Source organism: Colossoma macropomum, unplaced genomic scaffold, assembly GCF_904425465.1.
Source record: "Colossoma macropomum unplaced genomic scaffold, Colossoma_macropomum, whole genome shotgun sequence".
In the NCBI taxonomy this organism is placed as follows: domain Eukaryota; kingdom Metazoa; phylum Chordata; class Actinopteri; order Characiformes; family Serrasalmidae; genus Colossoma; species Colossoma macropomum.
In genome coordinates this window covers 13,527,571-13,542,344 of record NW_023494802.1, presented here as the reverse complement: position 1 = coordinate 13,542,344, position 14,774 = coordinate 13,527,571, and the positions used below count along the sequence as shown (strand labels likewise).

Genomic DNA, 14,774 nt, shown 5'->3' with positions numbered 1-14,774 from the left:
TTTTGAATTTGATGCCAGCAACACGTTCCAAAACAGTTGTAACGCTTTGTAAGCGTTTGGGAACTGAGGAGACCAATTGCTGTAGTTTTGAAAGTGAAATGTTTTCCTGTTCTTGTTTGACACAGGATTTCAGCTGCTCAACAGTTCAGGGTCTCCTTTGTCGTATTTTTCATTTCATGATGTGCCAGATGTTTTCAGTGGTGACAGGTCTGGACTGCAGGCAGGTCAGTTTAGCACGCGGACTCTTTTAATACGGAGCAATGATGTTGTAATACATGTAGAATGTGGTTTGACACTGTCTTGCTGAAATAATCAAGGCCTTCCCTGAAAAAGATGTTGTCTGGATGGCAGCATATGTTGCCAAAACATGTTTCTATCATTCAGCATTAATGATGCCTTCACAGATGTGCACCTCACCCATACCATGTGCACTAATGCACCCCCATACCATCATTTATACTGGTTTTTGAACTGTGCACTGATAACAAGCTGAGTGGTCTTTCGCCCGGAGGACACAGCGTCCATCATTTCCAAAAAGAATTTCAAATGTTGATTCATCTGACAACAGGACACTTTTTCACTTCCACTCAATCCATTTTAAATGAACTCGTGTCCAGAGAAGGTGGCAGGGTTTCTAGATCCTGTTTATATCTGGTTTCTTCTTTGCGTTTTAGAGTTTTAGCTTGCATTTGTGGATGCAGCAACAAACTGTTTTCACAGTGTTTTTCACAAGTGTTTCTGAACCCATGCAGCAATTTCCACTACAGAATCATGTCTGTTTTTAATGCAGTGCTGTCTGAGGGCCCAAAGATCATGGCTAGCAAATACTGGTTTTTGATGAAAAGCAAAAGTTCTTTGCTTTCTTACATTGAGAAACATAATTTTTATTCTTGAATTGTTGCACTATTTGATTGTGCAGTCTTTCACAGAGTGGTGAACCCCTCCTTATCCTTACTTCTAAAAGACTCAGCCTCTCTGGGATGCTTTTTTATACCCAACCATGTTACTGACCTGTTGTCACTCAGCCACCAGGTGATTTAGCATTACACAACTTTACCAGCCTTTTGTTGCCCCATCCTAACTTTTTGGACCATGTCGTCGGCATCAAATTCAAAATGGGCAAAAATGTTTCAAAAAAACAGTGAAATTTCTCAGTTTCAACATTTGACATGTTGTTTTTGTACTATTTTCAATTAAATATGGGGTTTAAATGTTTTTTATATCATTGTATTTTGTTTTTATTGCCATTTTGCACAGCTTCCCAACTTTTTTAGAGATGGGGTTGTACACTCCCCTCAGTGATAGTGCTCTGTGTCTTTCTGGCCAAACAATGTAACAATAAACTTTCAAATCTATATTTCTATGAATAGATAATAAGTGTTTTATTTGAACACAAGTGATCACACTGATGACACTAGTGCCAGTCTAGTATCCTCCATATGCTCTTGGAGCCTTGTGGGCAGTACTGAACTGTCAGTGACATCAGTCCTGCTGGCATCTGGCAGTTTACTGGCAGGTATTGTAGATCTGGATCTGCTTGTTGATAGAATCCAGAATTGCCTTCATTTTATCTTCCAGACCATCGAGCTGCCTGGCTTTGCCCTCCAGTGTTTTCTGATTCTCCTCATAGTCTTTCTCAAGTTCTAAGAACACACAAAGAAAACCAGAATTAGGTTGTCAGATGTCCACAAGAGGGCGACATCACATTATTTTATGTCACATTATTTCTATGTCACAGAAATAAACACGAGTACAGATACATCAAAAAGTAGAGATAAAACATATCAGAACACAGAGAATAAAACTGGGGCAACCTGTGTTGGAGTTCATTTGTGAATATATGAACTATCGCTTTAATCTTCAGACATTTGTGTCTTACTAGTTATTCCATTCCAATGTTTACCTAAATAACTTCCTTCTGTGTCATTTCATTATTACAGTTTTATATCTGATTTGTACATTACTCTTCCACAGACAGCAGAATGAGCATTTATCCCGAACACGTCTTGGATAGGAATGTTTCTGAAGGATCCACATTAGCATTATGTGGAAATGACTGGAAGGGTTCATTTTGGCTTCTTTCTGTAACTCTCCTGTTGGTCTGGGTGAAACTGACCTGTCCAACCAAATTTTATGCTGAAAGTATTAAAATGGATCAGACCTCAATCCTCTAGCTTCCGCAGCATTTTCTCTTTACCTCACACTCACCTGCTAATCTCTGCAGTTTGTCCTGAGCATCCTTTAGCAGCTGCTTTGCATCGTCTCTCAACCGCTCTGCTTTTTTCTTGGCGTCCTGAACTGCATTTGCCTTCCTGCCTACCAGATCCTGAACAGTGCGGTACTTATCTGAAAGTTCACCATCCAGAATCTGAACAAAAAAAGTTGAGGAGGTTAGTACAGGAGAAATAAAACCAAATACCAACAATCACAAAGATAATGAACAGAACAATCTCACATACCTGCTTTGCTTCATTAGCCTTGTCTTGAGCCATATTAGCAGTCTCCTCAGCTCGTGCTGCAACCATGCTGTTGTTGGCCCGTTTGGCCTTCAAGGCTTCTATCTGCCGCCCCAGATCACCCAACTTGTCCATGGCCTCGTTCAGGTCCTTCTCACTAGCTGACGTTTCTGACTGAATCTTTGGAGACAGAATGTTTGTCAGACCGAAAACTTCAACATCTCAAGTTTTAACAGATGGTCTATGAAGTTGTACCTCAGCAAGTCGGTTCTCAGTCATGCCAATGTCATCTCTTGCCCTCTGGATGGCCTTTTCAGCAGCTGTCTGAGCCCTACGAGCATCATCCAGTGCCTGCTTCACACTGTCTGCTGTGTTCTTTGCCCTGTCTGCTTTATTCCTACAAAAAAAAAACATCAAACTGAAACGACACTGTCATGCTTTAAAACAAAAGACACACAAAAGGTAAATATCCCTCACACAGACATACACAACTATTTGTATATATACCTGGCCTTTTTGGCCTCCATCAGCAGCTTTTCCGCTTTTCGGACATCATCTTGTGTCTGCTCCAGAATGGCGTCCACGTTGGACAGACTCCTGACGCGATCTTTGATCTCATCAGCTAAGTGTTTGATTTGCTGGGGTGAGGCAGGGATGGACAGCTCAAGAACCCGATTGGCCACTGCCTCAATGCTGTCAGGGTCAGCTCCCTCTTCTGTAGCGGTCCAAACATTGAACACAGTCAGTTTAAAGTGACTCAAGGACCAAAGTGACTGAATATAAGCTGTACCAAAAACTAATGTTTACTTTCTTTCTTCTTCAATGAGAGTTTGGTTCTGATTATTAACAACACTCACTGTAGCAGGAGATTTTTTGGAATATACAAAGAGAATTCCATGAGAGGTGATCTAGAACATGACTGTACAGCTTGCACTTAGTAGAGGTTGTGTGTTACGTAGAGGTTGTGTGCTACAGTTTTACGTAGTCGACAAATCATAAGCAGACTACATATGACTGTGCTTCACTGAATGTGCTTACAATGTAATTTTCACATAAAATAATATAGAAGTAACACTACAGTAGAAGCAGTGATGAATTTTTAAGACTTTAAGAGTCTCACGCATAAGAAAGCCACGAATCTGCTTGATGAGGTCACGCAAGTCGTTGTTGGAACGCTCCACTTTCTTCTTGGTATCACTGGCTTTCTTCAGAGCAGCCTGAGCTTTATCTTTTGCTTCCTGAGCCTTCGTCTTTGCATCTGCAACCTGAAAAAGTCAAACAAGGAAAACATTCTCTGAAACACTTTAATAATCTCCTCGTGTTGTTGGTCCAGCTTCACTTTAGGTGTTTGATAACAAGTTAACTTCTGTAATAGAAACAGTGGTACAGCTACTGTGTGAAGCAGGAGTGCTCTTCACCTGCTTGAAGAGCTCCTCCACTTCTCCCATGGCTTTGATGAGTTCCTTCTCTGCATGTTTGGATCTTTCCAATGCATTATCAGCCACTGCAACAGCTCCATTACAGTTCAGTCCCCCACAGTGCCTGCGTCCATCATCACGACAACCAACACCACCGCAAGGGCTCTCTCCACATGGGACATCACCTGGAGCACCACATACCTAGGATGGACATGATGTGAACAAGAGTCTTTCAGTATTCGTGTGTGCTTTACAGTGTTTCGGCCAAGACAGAGTTTCCCAGAGTTTCTTAGGAGCAACATTAAAGCCTCTGACCTTCTCATTGATCTTCTTTATGTCAAGACCCTGTGCTTTTGCATTCAGGTCAGACAGAGCACGCTTGTTTGCAGCATTCTTGCGGTTAAAGTCATCTTTCTTCTCTGCAATGAGCCGCTCTGTCTTCTTGCGAGTGTCTGCTGATTGGCTGACGGTGCTAGGGGTGTCAGTAGTAGACTGGTTGGCACGGCGCTCTGCATCCCGAGACTTGTTGTAGGAAGCACGGATGCTATCGTATGCACCTGTGGTAGAAGGACAAAGGTGATGAGTGGCCTTGCAAACATTAAACAGCAAAAAAATCAATTCATCAATTTATTATGTACAGGTGCTTTACTTTGGGGAATGGAACATGTAGGATATACGTATATTTGAACTGTCTTTACTCTTGCAGTTAATATTTTAATTTGAAAGTAACAGTAAAAAAAAAAAAATACAAAAAGCCAGGTGCCCTCAAACTTTTGACAGGCAATGCAGGTCTAATAGGTGTGAATGAAGGACTGTTGGAGCATTTGTCCACTGAGTGAGTACACATGCATGCACATAGTCTGAAGAGGATCCAGTGCTAACCCAAGAAGTTGGAGTTTTTGAGGATGTCTAGCTGCTGGTTGAGCTGCTTAGAGGTGAGATTGAGCTCTCTGGCCTCTCTCTCCAGTGTGCTCAGCTCATTGCTGGCCTCATAGTTGCTATCCTGTACAGCAGTCAGGTCTCCTTCCAGACGGTTCAGTGTGTCTGTGGTCTCACCAATACGAGACCTGGGAGAGCAAAACAACAAAAAATGCACAGGCTGATGTTATAGGCAGTTGATTGAACTGAATAAAAGAATAAGAAAAACCTTTCAATGTAGTTTAATCTAGTAACTGCAACAATAAATCAGTGCTCTACCTGAGCTCCTCCATCATGCCCATTAGGGTGGTCACACCTTCAGCAGTGGCATTGCGTGCATTAACAATGCTCTGTGCCTGTGCCAGCTTCTCTTCCAGCTCCTTGAAATTCTTCTCATAGGCACCAATCAGGCCTGTGGACTGGATCTCCTGAGACCGGGCTGCGAGAGCCTTAGTTTTAGCAGCTAGATCTTGGACGATGCGGTCCCAGTCTCCAAAACACTGGTGACAAGGCTGACAGTCAGGGAACGTGCCTGAGAAGCCGCGGGCACACTGATCGCAGCGGACGCCGGATACGCCCTGTCGGCAAGCACAGTGACCCGTCACGCGGTTACACTGAGAGGTCTCAATGCCCCTATGGTCACAGTCACAGGCTGCGGAGAGAGGTGAAGGATAAGAGGTCAGTTAAATAACAGGCTTTACTGACGATTCAAGATCCTTTAGAATGACAGTTTAAGACAGACTAACCCCAAACTCCTCTTTATTAACTGAATTGTGTTACTAGTGATGAAATGCATGCAGCTTACATGGTGGTATTCAAAGTAGGGGTGGGCAATATGGGAAAAATATGATATAATATACTTGCGGTCAATATTGTCACAGTACATAATATGTATTATAATAGTTAGTGTTTCTAAGGGTTGATACATTGGAAGAGACAAGTAGTGGCAAATTAACAAAATACTACAAAGACTAGATTTTGGAACAATTTTACACATAATGTGTTACACAATAAATCCAATTAAACAGAACTTCTTATGCCCTCTTTTTAATAAAACACACGGTTAGTGTTCTTTAAATACTGATAAAATCCATGAAATTCTCAGAAAATGAAAGTGTATTGTTATGCATTTCATCAAAATATAATAAAATACTGTCAAACTGCCCACCCTTAATACAGACAGCAGCACACATGACAGCGACTTAATTCAATATTAGTGCAATATTAAGTTTAATGTAGTGTAAAGGAAAGTACCTCTACACTGGATTCTGGGATCTCCCCAGTAGTTCTCTTGGCAGTCCCTGCAAGTCCTTCCACCAAAGCCATCACGACACTGACACTGACCTGTGAACTGTGGGAGAACAGGTTTAAATACTAAAATAATTCCATGCTTTATTCCCTGGGATTTGATTCCTCCAGTCAACAGAGTGTGAACTGCTGAGTGCAGCAGAAAGAGAGAGAGAATGAGAGAGACAGGTACCTCATTGCAGGCAGACGTGTAGGCGTTATTGGGCTCACAGCCACATGGTTCGCAGCCTCGTCCACTGGCCAGGTTCCAGTAGTTTGGGGCGCAGTGGTCACAGGTGAGTCCGGTGACGTGAGGTAGGCACTGACATTGTCCTGTGGAACGCTGACACAAGCAGTCATCTCGGGATAGACACTGACTGCGCTCTGTACCCAGGAAGTTGCATGTGCATTCTGGGAAGATGAGAATAATTGCATTAAATGGCGTATGTGCATTAGAATGACGAGAGAACTGAGATTATTTAAAAAAACATATGATTTCCACAACATTTCACCACAAAGTTGATCACCCAAGTCATGTTTGGTGTCTGACGCTGTATTACATATAGCTATGTATGAAATCAACAAATGTATGGTGCATATCTAAAAAATCATCACTGAAGTTTGTCCACATTTTTGTCAATTTTTAATGAATGTCATATATGAATGTTAGATACCAAACATGACCTGGAAGACTGGAGACACCGCTGGTGGAAATAAGTAATTGTACACAACATGTAGAAGAACAATGTTGTTATGTCTGTGCTTCTGACTCCTTTCTCGAGCAGATGAATCTGTTGTGAGCGCCTTAAGAGTATCAAAAGAACATTCAGTCAAAACCTGGAGAAGGACTTCCAAGGATGTAAGTAAACTGCTACTATAATATCTTCATCAATATAATGGTAACTTTGCATTTGAGACCTAAACATTGAGCTGGATCTTCCTTTTGAGTCTGTGCATGTGACGTTAACATGTAATAACTAATAATAAGTAAAGATGTATGTCGTGGTTTGAAAAGTTCCCATGGAATCTCACCTGACACCTCTGACTTTTAAATTATTATTTTAGGCTTTACAGAACTCGCAGGACCACACGAACACACCATATTTCAGCATGTTTTTTTCTTTTGACTCAGTAATGCTACTTCTTTCAGTTTTCTTAGGGCTACTTTAAGCATGCAGTATGCGTGATCCTAAATGGTGTACATATGCTTCAAAAACCTGTGGCTCCAGGGCAAAACTAAAGACGTTCACATACACGCCTAATTGCACAAATCCGATTTTTTCTCAAATCCGATCTCTCTGACAGGATGGTTCACACTTGTTTAGGTAAGTAATTCAAATCTGTCATTAATGTGAACAGTCCTGGAATGACCTGCATGTGCACATCCTACTCAGTAAGGTCACGTGAATGAATCACATGCGTCACGTGCATCATCAGCAAATAAATGAGCAGAACGAGCCTTCGCTGCGAAGATAATTAACTCTGCTGCTCATTATTAGAGCGAGATGAAGGCGAAAAGGGTAAGATGCGTTGCTTTTCCACTGTTTACAGGCTTTAAACTCTGTTCGGTGCTGCTGCCATGGTAACGCTAAACGATGGTGCATGCACAGTGGAAAAAAAGGTCATGAATTCCTATATGAGCGTTCACATTATTGTCGCATGGCCACGAATTGGATACATATTTGATCTAGGACTACATATGAAAGTGGCTCAGGTCGGATTTGAAAAGATCAGACTTGTGTGTCCACACAGTTCTGAAAACATCACATCAGGGCAAAAAATCGGATTTGTGCCACTTCAACATGGTGATGCGATCATAGCCTTAGACACCAAACACTCTAAAAAGTAATAGAGAGACTGTTGTTGTCTAGTTGATTGTTAGTTTGCGACTCATAATAACTCACTCCTGCAGTTGCGGCGAGAGCCATCCCCAAAGTATCCGCTCTTACACACACTGCAGTCAGGCCCCTCGGTGTTGTAGAGACATTTACGACACTCCCCAGTCCGCCTGTCACACGCCACGGGATCTGATAGGTCGATGTTGTTGTTACAGCGACAGGGCTGGCACTGCCCACCAGGTTGAGAAGGATTGCCATAGTAACCAGGCGCACATTCCTCACAGCGCACACCTGGCGGACACAGAGTTAAGGTTACAGAGGAATAAACACTGATATGAAGAAAAGGGCAGTGCTGGAGTGAGAGACATGGAAAGTGCATTTGAGTGAACAGGGCCTTCATTCAATATATTCAGTACTACAAGATGGCCAAGTTCAAAAGAATTAACAGAGCAACTGTTTTTCCAGAAGTTCTCTACGTGAAGCCCTGTAGCGATATATATTCCACATATAAAGACATTTGTTATTTGAATGTCATGTTTATGGCACAGAAGAGAGCAGCTGATGCCCCAGCCCAGTGGCTCTTCTATTTCTAAAGCCAAAGCCCTGTCAAATTCACCTTTAAAAACACTCAAAAAGACTGAATAAGGTGGAATGAAGCTGAACAAAAGCAGAGCATTCCTTCCATGTTATCGGAGTTCATGTGAGAACAGCACCCCTGAAACTGAACCAATTTTTATTAAACTGAAGGGAGAGACTCAGAGATAAGCATGGGTGGGACTCCTGAAGCTGGAATCTCTGTTTATTAGCCAAATCACTGCAGCTCACTTTAGACTGTTTTGGCAAACCCAGTCAGGGTGTGACACTAACATGGTGTTGAGACAGAGAGAAGAAGAGACATTCTTGGTATTTTTCCACAGCTGATGGCTGTGGTAGGGTGTAGAAATGCTGCTCTTAGAATCTGGATTTGACATCTGCAGCTGTACCACTGGGCCTGAAATCTCTCCATTTATTTATCTTTATGTCTGCTCTGTGGCATAAACACAGTACACTGATAGGAATATCAGCTGTATAAGCTGTTCTTGAATGTACAGAGGTTCCACAAAGCTATGGTGAGCAGAAACAAGTATTCAGACACTTTTGTTTTTGTTATTAAAACCCTTAAATGGCCAGGGGCCACCAGCGCACCCAAAGTTTTATTATACACTTCTATCACTTAAGAACAGCTCAACCAGTTTGCACCGAAGTCCCTGTAGTTACAGAGTAATAAGCCTTAGTATGTAATCAGCCTGGGAATTTGAGGGGTTATTATACTTCCAGAGCACACAGCCACTTGTGACTATGAACAAAAAGTATTTATTCATAAGCATAAACAAATATATTTTAAAAATACAAAATTGATAGGGAAAAAGGAATTCAGACATCACATATTAATAACATTAGTATTTTTTTTACAAAGCCAATGCTGGACTAATTACATCTTACCATAACTTTGAGACAGTTATGATAAGAAGCAATTATCTTATTGCAGCATCGTGGTTAAATTTTGGCACATTGGCAAACCATCTTCAACGGCCCAAAGTTATGAGGGACCCCCGATTGGACTTGCATTTTCAAAATCCTCCACAAATTCTCATTGGGATTCAAGTGAGGAGTCTGGCTGGGTCATGCAAGCACCTTCACCTTCTTTCATAAAAACTAGTATTATTTTGGCAGTATGTTTTGGGTCATTGTCTTCTCCTCAGATTCTGTTTCTCGGCCGATGAAATAATATTTCCCATTAATACGTCCTGAGACTCTGTTTATGTTTACTTAGATGACCTGTAATGCCCAGGTGACTGAAATAACCCATCATGATGCTCCGCCTCCGTACTTCACTGGTACTGTTGGTGTTTTTGGGCTCATATGTGCATCCTTCTTTCTTCGAACATGTCAAACTGAATTATTTCAAAAGAGTTCCATCATCATGACTGCTACTTGTTGTGTGAAATCTCCACGGCTTTTAAAATGGGTCAAATTTACAAGAGAATTCTTTTGCAGCAGCAACATTAATGTCAAGAACTGGTGTTCATGAATATTTATATAACCATCACATATACATTTTTAATATAGTGCCAGTCTGATTATTTTTTGGTCTTTTGGTTTTGTATTCTATTTTCTTTGTTCATGTTTATGAATATTTACTTTTGTACCTATTGTATTTACTTTTTATTTAAATACAAAGTTAAAAAACGTGTGTAAATGTGAAGTGGATATATGTACTGGGAGTACAATACATAACAAAAACAAAAGTGTCTGAATGCTTGTTTCCTCTCACTATATGAGGACAATTGTATTTACTGTATTTTTAAGAGAACTTTTGTATTTTTATCACATATATGTACAAACCTAGAGTGGATCAATAAGTGGATTATAAAATAAATAAGTGTTTGTAAATGCCAGTCCTAAATGACACATAAAGACAGTGGGAGCACATTCATTAGGAAGGTGTGTAAACCACATAGGGAAGGGATGGTATATTAGCACAATCTACTCATGGACAACATTTTAGAACGTTTTCAAACCACAAATCTTATACCAAATCTTACGGGATTACTGTCCAGGATATACCAGCTTTGGGTACAGATTTATGGGGCCATTACACTTACGAGGAAAAAACTAGCAGCTTATAACACATAACAACAGAGTGAGTAAGACAGGTACTAAATAAAATAATGTTCTTTTTCATAAAATAGAGCCAATACAGCATTTAAAGTAGCTCAGTTTAACTCCCTGGTGGAAATTATTATGTGCAAATGCATTGGACTGCTTCAGATATATACTTACATCTATCCACTCTGTTGATATGTTACAATGTCTATACTATCAAGTGGCTAACAGCCAGGCAGCGCAAGCAAGCCAGCACTTCCAAGTGACAGCTTCTCTGCCTCAAACACTGGTTCAGGTACAGGGGCTGCAGTTTCATTCACACACAAACAACATTTGGTCTGGTGAGTCAAAACTGCTCTTGGATCAGTCTCTGGGACATGGCGTGTGTGGTGGTACAGCACCGAAAAAGGGACTGGGGTGCTGAAAGCCATGCGCAGGGAGGAGACAGGGGGATGGTGGGGGATTGGATGGCAGAGGTGAGTGTGAGGTCTTCATGGCTACTCACGCTTGAGGACTGTCCCTCCAGAGCGCTTAACAATCCCTGTGTCCAGCCGAGGAGGGGGAAACAATACACAACATCACTTCACATCAGTCCAAAGTCACAGAATGGGTTATATCTGTGATGATCTTACTGACTGCATCACTCTCAATGCAGTTGGACTCATGGAAGGTTGCCAACTGGCAGCTAATCAAGCACCAACCAAGCACCTTGCATTTTTGGGATGCCAAACCATACAAAAATGAACCTGTTGGTTTTCATTTCCATCCCAACCCCTGCTGGCACATAAATCTTTAATACATGAAGTGTAACCAATACACTATGCAGGAGAGGTGCACGCACCTGTGTAGCCCTGTTTACAGTTGCAGACCACCTGTCTGCTGTGGTTGTCTTGGTAACAGGAGGCAGCAAAGTGACGTCCACTGTTGGGCCCATCTGGACAAGGGCAAGGCCGACACTGGTTTCCTGAACCCAGCACTGGATTTCCATAGAATCCATTGGCACACCTGCATTAAAAATGTACGTATTACATATAAGAATAAAGAGCTGTTTATCTCATCACATACGATTATCTATCACTTTATACTGTAAGACCTTCTAATCTTAAGCCTTAGAAGTCACAGTTATTGCTGGTGATTATAAAACTTTTTGAAATGTTAGATTCATTTTTTCTCCTGCCGAAGAACCTGTTAATACAGATTGTAAATCAAATGTAAATCTAATTTATTAATTAACTATATGATTAACATTTGCATAGCATAACAAAACAATAATGACTTTAAACTTCTAACAGACTTTTCCTGCTACCTGTCACTCAAATCATCTGTATTTTTGTGCTTCCTAGTCCATCATATCCTCAACAAGGACAGAAAGCAAATCTAAAAGCCCTATAGTTATCCTGTGTGGTCTGCTTCTTGCCAGATTCCTTACTTTTCACATTTGTCCCCTGCTGTGTTGCTCCTGCAGTTGATGCAGACACCGGTCCTCTGGTGGCACTCTTCTGCATGCCCGTTACAGTGGCACGGTCTGCAGTTGGGGAAGCCCCAGTGTCCAGCCTGGCAGCCGTCACAGCGCTGACCGAACGCCCCTGGCAGACATGGACACTGTCCCGTGTACACATCACAGAAGCGACCACGAGAGCCTTCCTGACTACACTCACACGCTACACAAAGGGACAGAGAGCATTAAGCATATGTTCATTTTTAGATGTCAGTGTTAAAGGAATAATTTATTAATTATAAATTATAATAATTTACAGTCTTTCATCTTAATCTCTATCTACAGCATCTGTAGCACACAAATGAAAATAATTCAAACAAAAACATACAATAGATGCCACTGTGAAACTCGATTATTACAAATTATCCTCGAGAATCAACAGTACAATACAAACATGGCAGATAAGGATCAGGTTGAAAAACGCCAGGGTATTCTTTTAAATTTTGGTTTTGTTAGAAGTTAATCTTACGTTTGCATCCTGAAGGTCCGAAGCCATAGGTTCCTGGAGCACATTTATCACAACGCCTTCCAATCACATTCGGCTTACAGCGGCACTGACCTCCACGCACATCACATTCAGAGCTGACTGAACCCTGTGGATCGCACTGGCAAGCTGAGTGGAGGGGGAACAAACAAATGCATACGTATATGTATATATACATAAATAAACAACAATACAGATATATTGTTATAGCACTGTACTCCCAATAACAGTCACTCCTTTCTGCTCTTTCAAACACTAACCCCCCCTTCCTGTCACTGAGGTAACTCACGCAGGGCTCCGTCGTTAATGATGGCTGACATGCTGGTGATGAGTTTGGCACACACATCACTCAAGGCTGGACGGGACACACTCTTGGCACTCTCATGGCAGCGGTAACGCTCATAACTCTGCTTCCGGGAGAGAGAGGCAGGATCACCCGCTACAAACATCTCCAGAGAGGTGTATCGAGGGAGCAAGGCGATCTGGAAGAAGAGCAGTTAGCGTTAGAGGACAGGAGTCTATGAACTTAAGTGGATGTTTCCTAATGATTTTACTTACAGAGTCTATTAGAATGTTTGCATTGCTGAAGCTGGGAATGCTGTTTTTGTCAGCGTAGCGGACAAACTCCAGACGGAGAGTGTACCTCACTCCTTTCTCCAAACACACAGGATGGGGAAGAACCATGAACCTGTAGCAAAGCAGAAGAACAAGTGAGTCAGAGCTCACAAACCATCAAGTTCAGAACTGAATTAGGGCAAGATCAGAGGAAAGAAGAACATCCTTATACATATTACACACTATACATATAACAACCACATTCTTATAGAGTACATAATAAGAGTGTACATTTCTGACTTCACAACAATTTGATTTGATTATGATTGTTTAGAGAACAGTTTAATTCATTATGAAAGCTCAAATTTCAACATCATTTATCTTGATTTGATTATTTTGGTGTAATTTTAAATCATTTAAATCATCAATACACTTAACACAAATAAGCCTATAGAAAGTATTTACACAGTAGTGGAAAACAGACATTAAAAACAGCACATGATGACATGTATTGTTTGCATTTTACATTTAAAAATAGTCTGAGAATTTTATTTTGGTGAAAAAACAAGTGCATACTTCATTATTTGTCTTTTTTTTAATTTATATTATAATTTCATAACAATATTATTATAATCATATATAATCAATTATAGCAATTGTGAAATTAATGCAGTTGAATCTCCACCTTTAGACTGATGCATCATGATGTATCAATGCATTCTTATACCCCTTGTATATAACATTACTGGCGGTGTGTGTGAGAGACCTGGTGTGTGTGTGTGTGTGTGTGTGTGTGTGTGTGTGTGTGTGAGTGTGTGTGTGTGAGACAGAGAGAGAGAGAGAGAGAGAGAAAGAGGCAGACCTAGATCCAGAAGGCAGAGAGACAGTCAGCAGATCATCTGCAGGGATGGTGTTTCCACATGGGCTGCTGGTGGGAATTGGACCAGGTCTCACAACCGTTATACGCACTTCCTCCCAGTCCCGAGGCATCTATCAAACACATACATGCATACAGCTTTAAACACAGTCAAAACATGTACTCAGGACTACTGATCTATGAAAAGGTAAGTGTGATTACCTGAGGCTCATAGCGAATGAGAACATCATACTCCATAGAGTAAGGGATATTAGTGATGAAGAACTCCAGAATGCCTCCTTCAGGAACGCGTGCAAACCCAGTACCGGTCCAAGAGGTGGGACGACCTGACTGGTGCTCCCTCTCTTCGACAGTACAACCCTACAAATGCACACATAAAACACATCGTCAGTTGTTCTGCTACTTTGAAGCCTACGACAATGAGAAGCTGAATATCCTGAGGCTTAAGAAAAATTCTTAAAATGATATTTCAGTAAAAAAAAAAAAAATTCTAAATTACACAATTTTTCTCCTATCTCAAATAAAGTCGATCAGCCAAGACATGTTTGGTGTCAAAATTTTGCTTCTTTAATTTTGCCCTGGAAGTAACTTACAATTAATATAAGCTTATACCTTGCATGCCTAAATAATCAAACACTTATCTCAAACGAGTTGTTAAGCAATCTCAAATAGACAAAAGTATGTTACAAAGTTAAAAAATTGATGTATCAGCCATTCTGAAGCCTTGAATTTTGTCCTTACTTTTGTCCATGCCTTGGCTGATTGTCTACATTTGAGGTAAGGGGAACACTGTGCAA

General features: G+C 41.0%; 1 protein-coding gene across 2 annotated transcripts in view; it reads right to left on the bottom strand.

The window, feature by feature from the left end:
* Window positions 1-977: 977 nt before the first annotated feature.
* The window catches only part of lamb2 (laminin, beta 2 (laminin S)), a 48,162-nt gene continuing 34,365 nt past the window's right edge, over window positions 978-14,774 (bottom strand). For both annotated transcript variants that reach the window (XM_036591497.1, XM_036591498.1), the window contains exons 15-34: window positions 14,179-14,337; window positions 13,963-14,090; window positions 13,104-13,233; window positions 12,835-13,027; window positions 12,531-12,674; window positions 11,993-12,224; window positions 11,405-11,568; window positions 7,984-8,208; window positions 6,273-6,490; window positions 6,047-6,143; window positions 5,072-5,444; window positions 4,757-4,941; window positions 4,190-4,431; window positions 3,875-4,075; window positions 3,577-3,721; window positions 2,964-3,171; window positions 2,712-2,853; window positions 2,460-2,636; window positions 2,209-2,368; window positions 978-1,643 (exon numbers count right to left, since the gene is read on the bottom strand). In XM_036591497.1, the coding sequence (XP_036447390.1) occupies window positions 1,507-1,643; window positions 2,209-2,368; window positions 2,460-2,636; window positions 2,712-2,853; window positions 2,964-3,171; window positions 3,577-3,721; window positions 3,875-4,075; window positions 4,190-4,431; window positions 4,757-4,941; window positions 5,072-5,444; window positions 6,047-6,143; window positions 6,273-6,490; window positions 7,984-8,208; window positions 11,405-11,568; window positions 11,993-12,224; window positions 12,531-12,674; window positions 12,835-13,027; window positions 13,104-13,233; window positions 13,963-14,090; window positions 14,179-14,337 (3,660 nt within the window). In that variant the 3' untranslated portion in view covers window positions 978-1,506. The remainder of the gene's footprint in view (window positions 1,644-2,208; window positions 2,369-2,459; window positions 2,637-2,711; window positions 2,854-2,963; window positions 3,172-3,576; window positions 3,722-3,874; window positions 4,076-4,189; window positions 4,432-4,756; window positions 4,942-5,071; window positions 5,445-6,046; window positions 6,144-6,272; window positions 6,491-7,983; window positions 8,209-11,404; window positions 11,569-11,992; window positions 12,225-12,530; window positions 12,675-12,834; window positions 13,028-13,103; window positions 13,234-13,962; window positions 14,091-14,178; window positions 14,338-14,774) is intronic.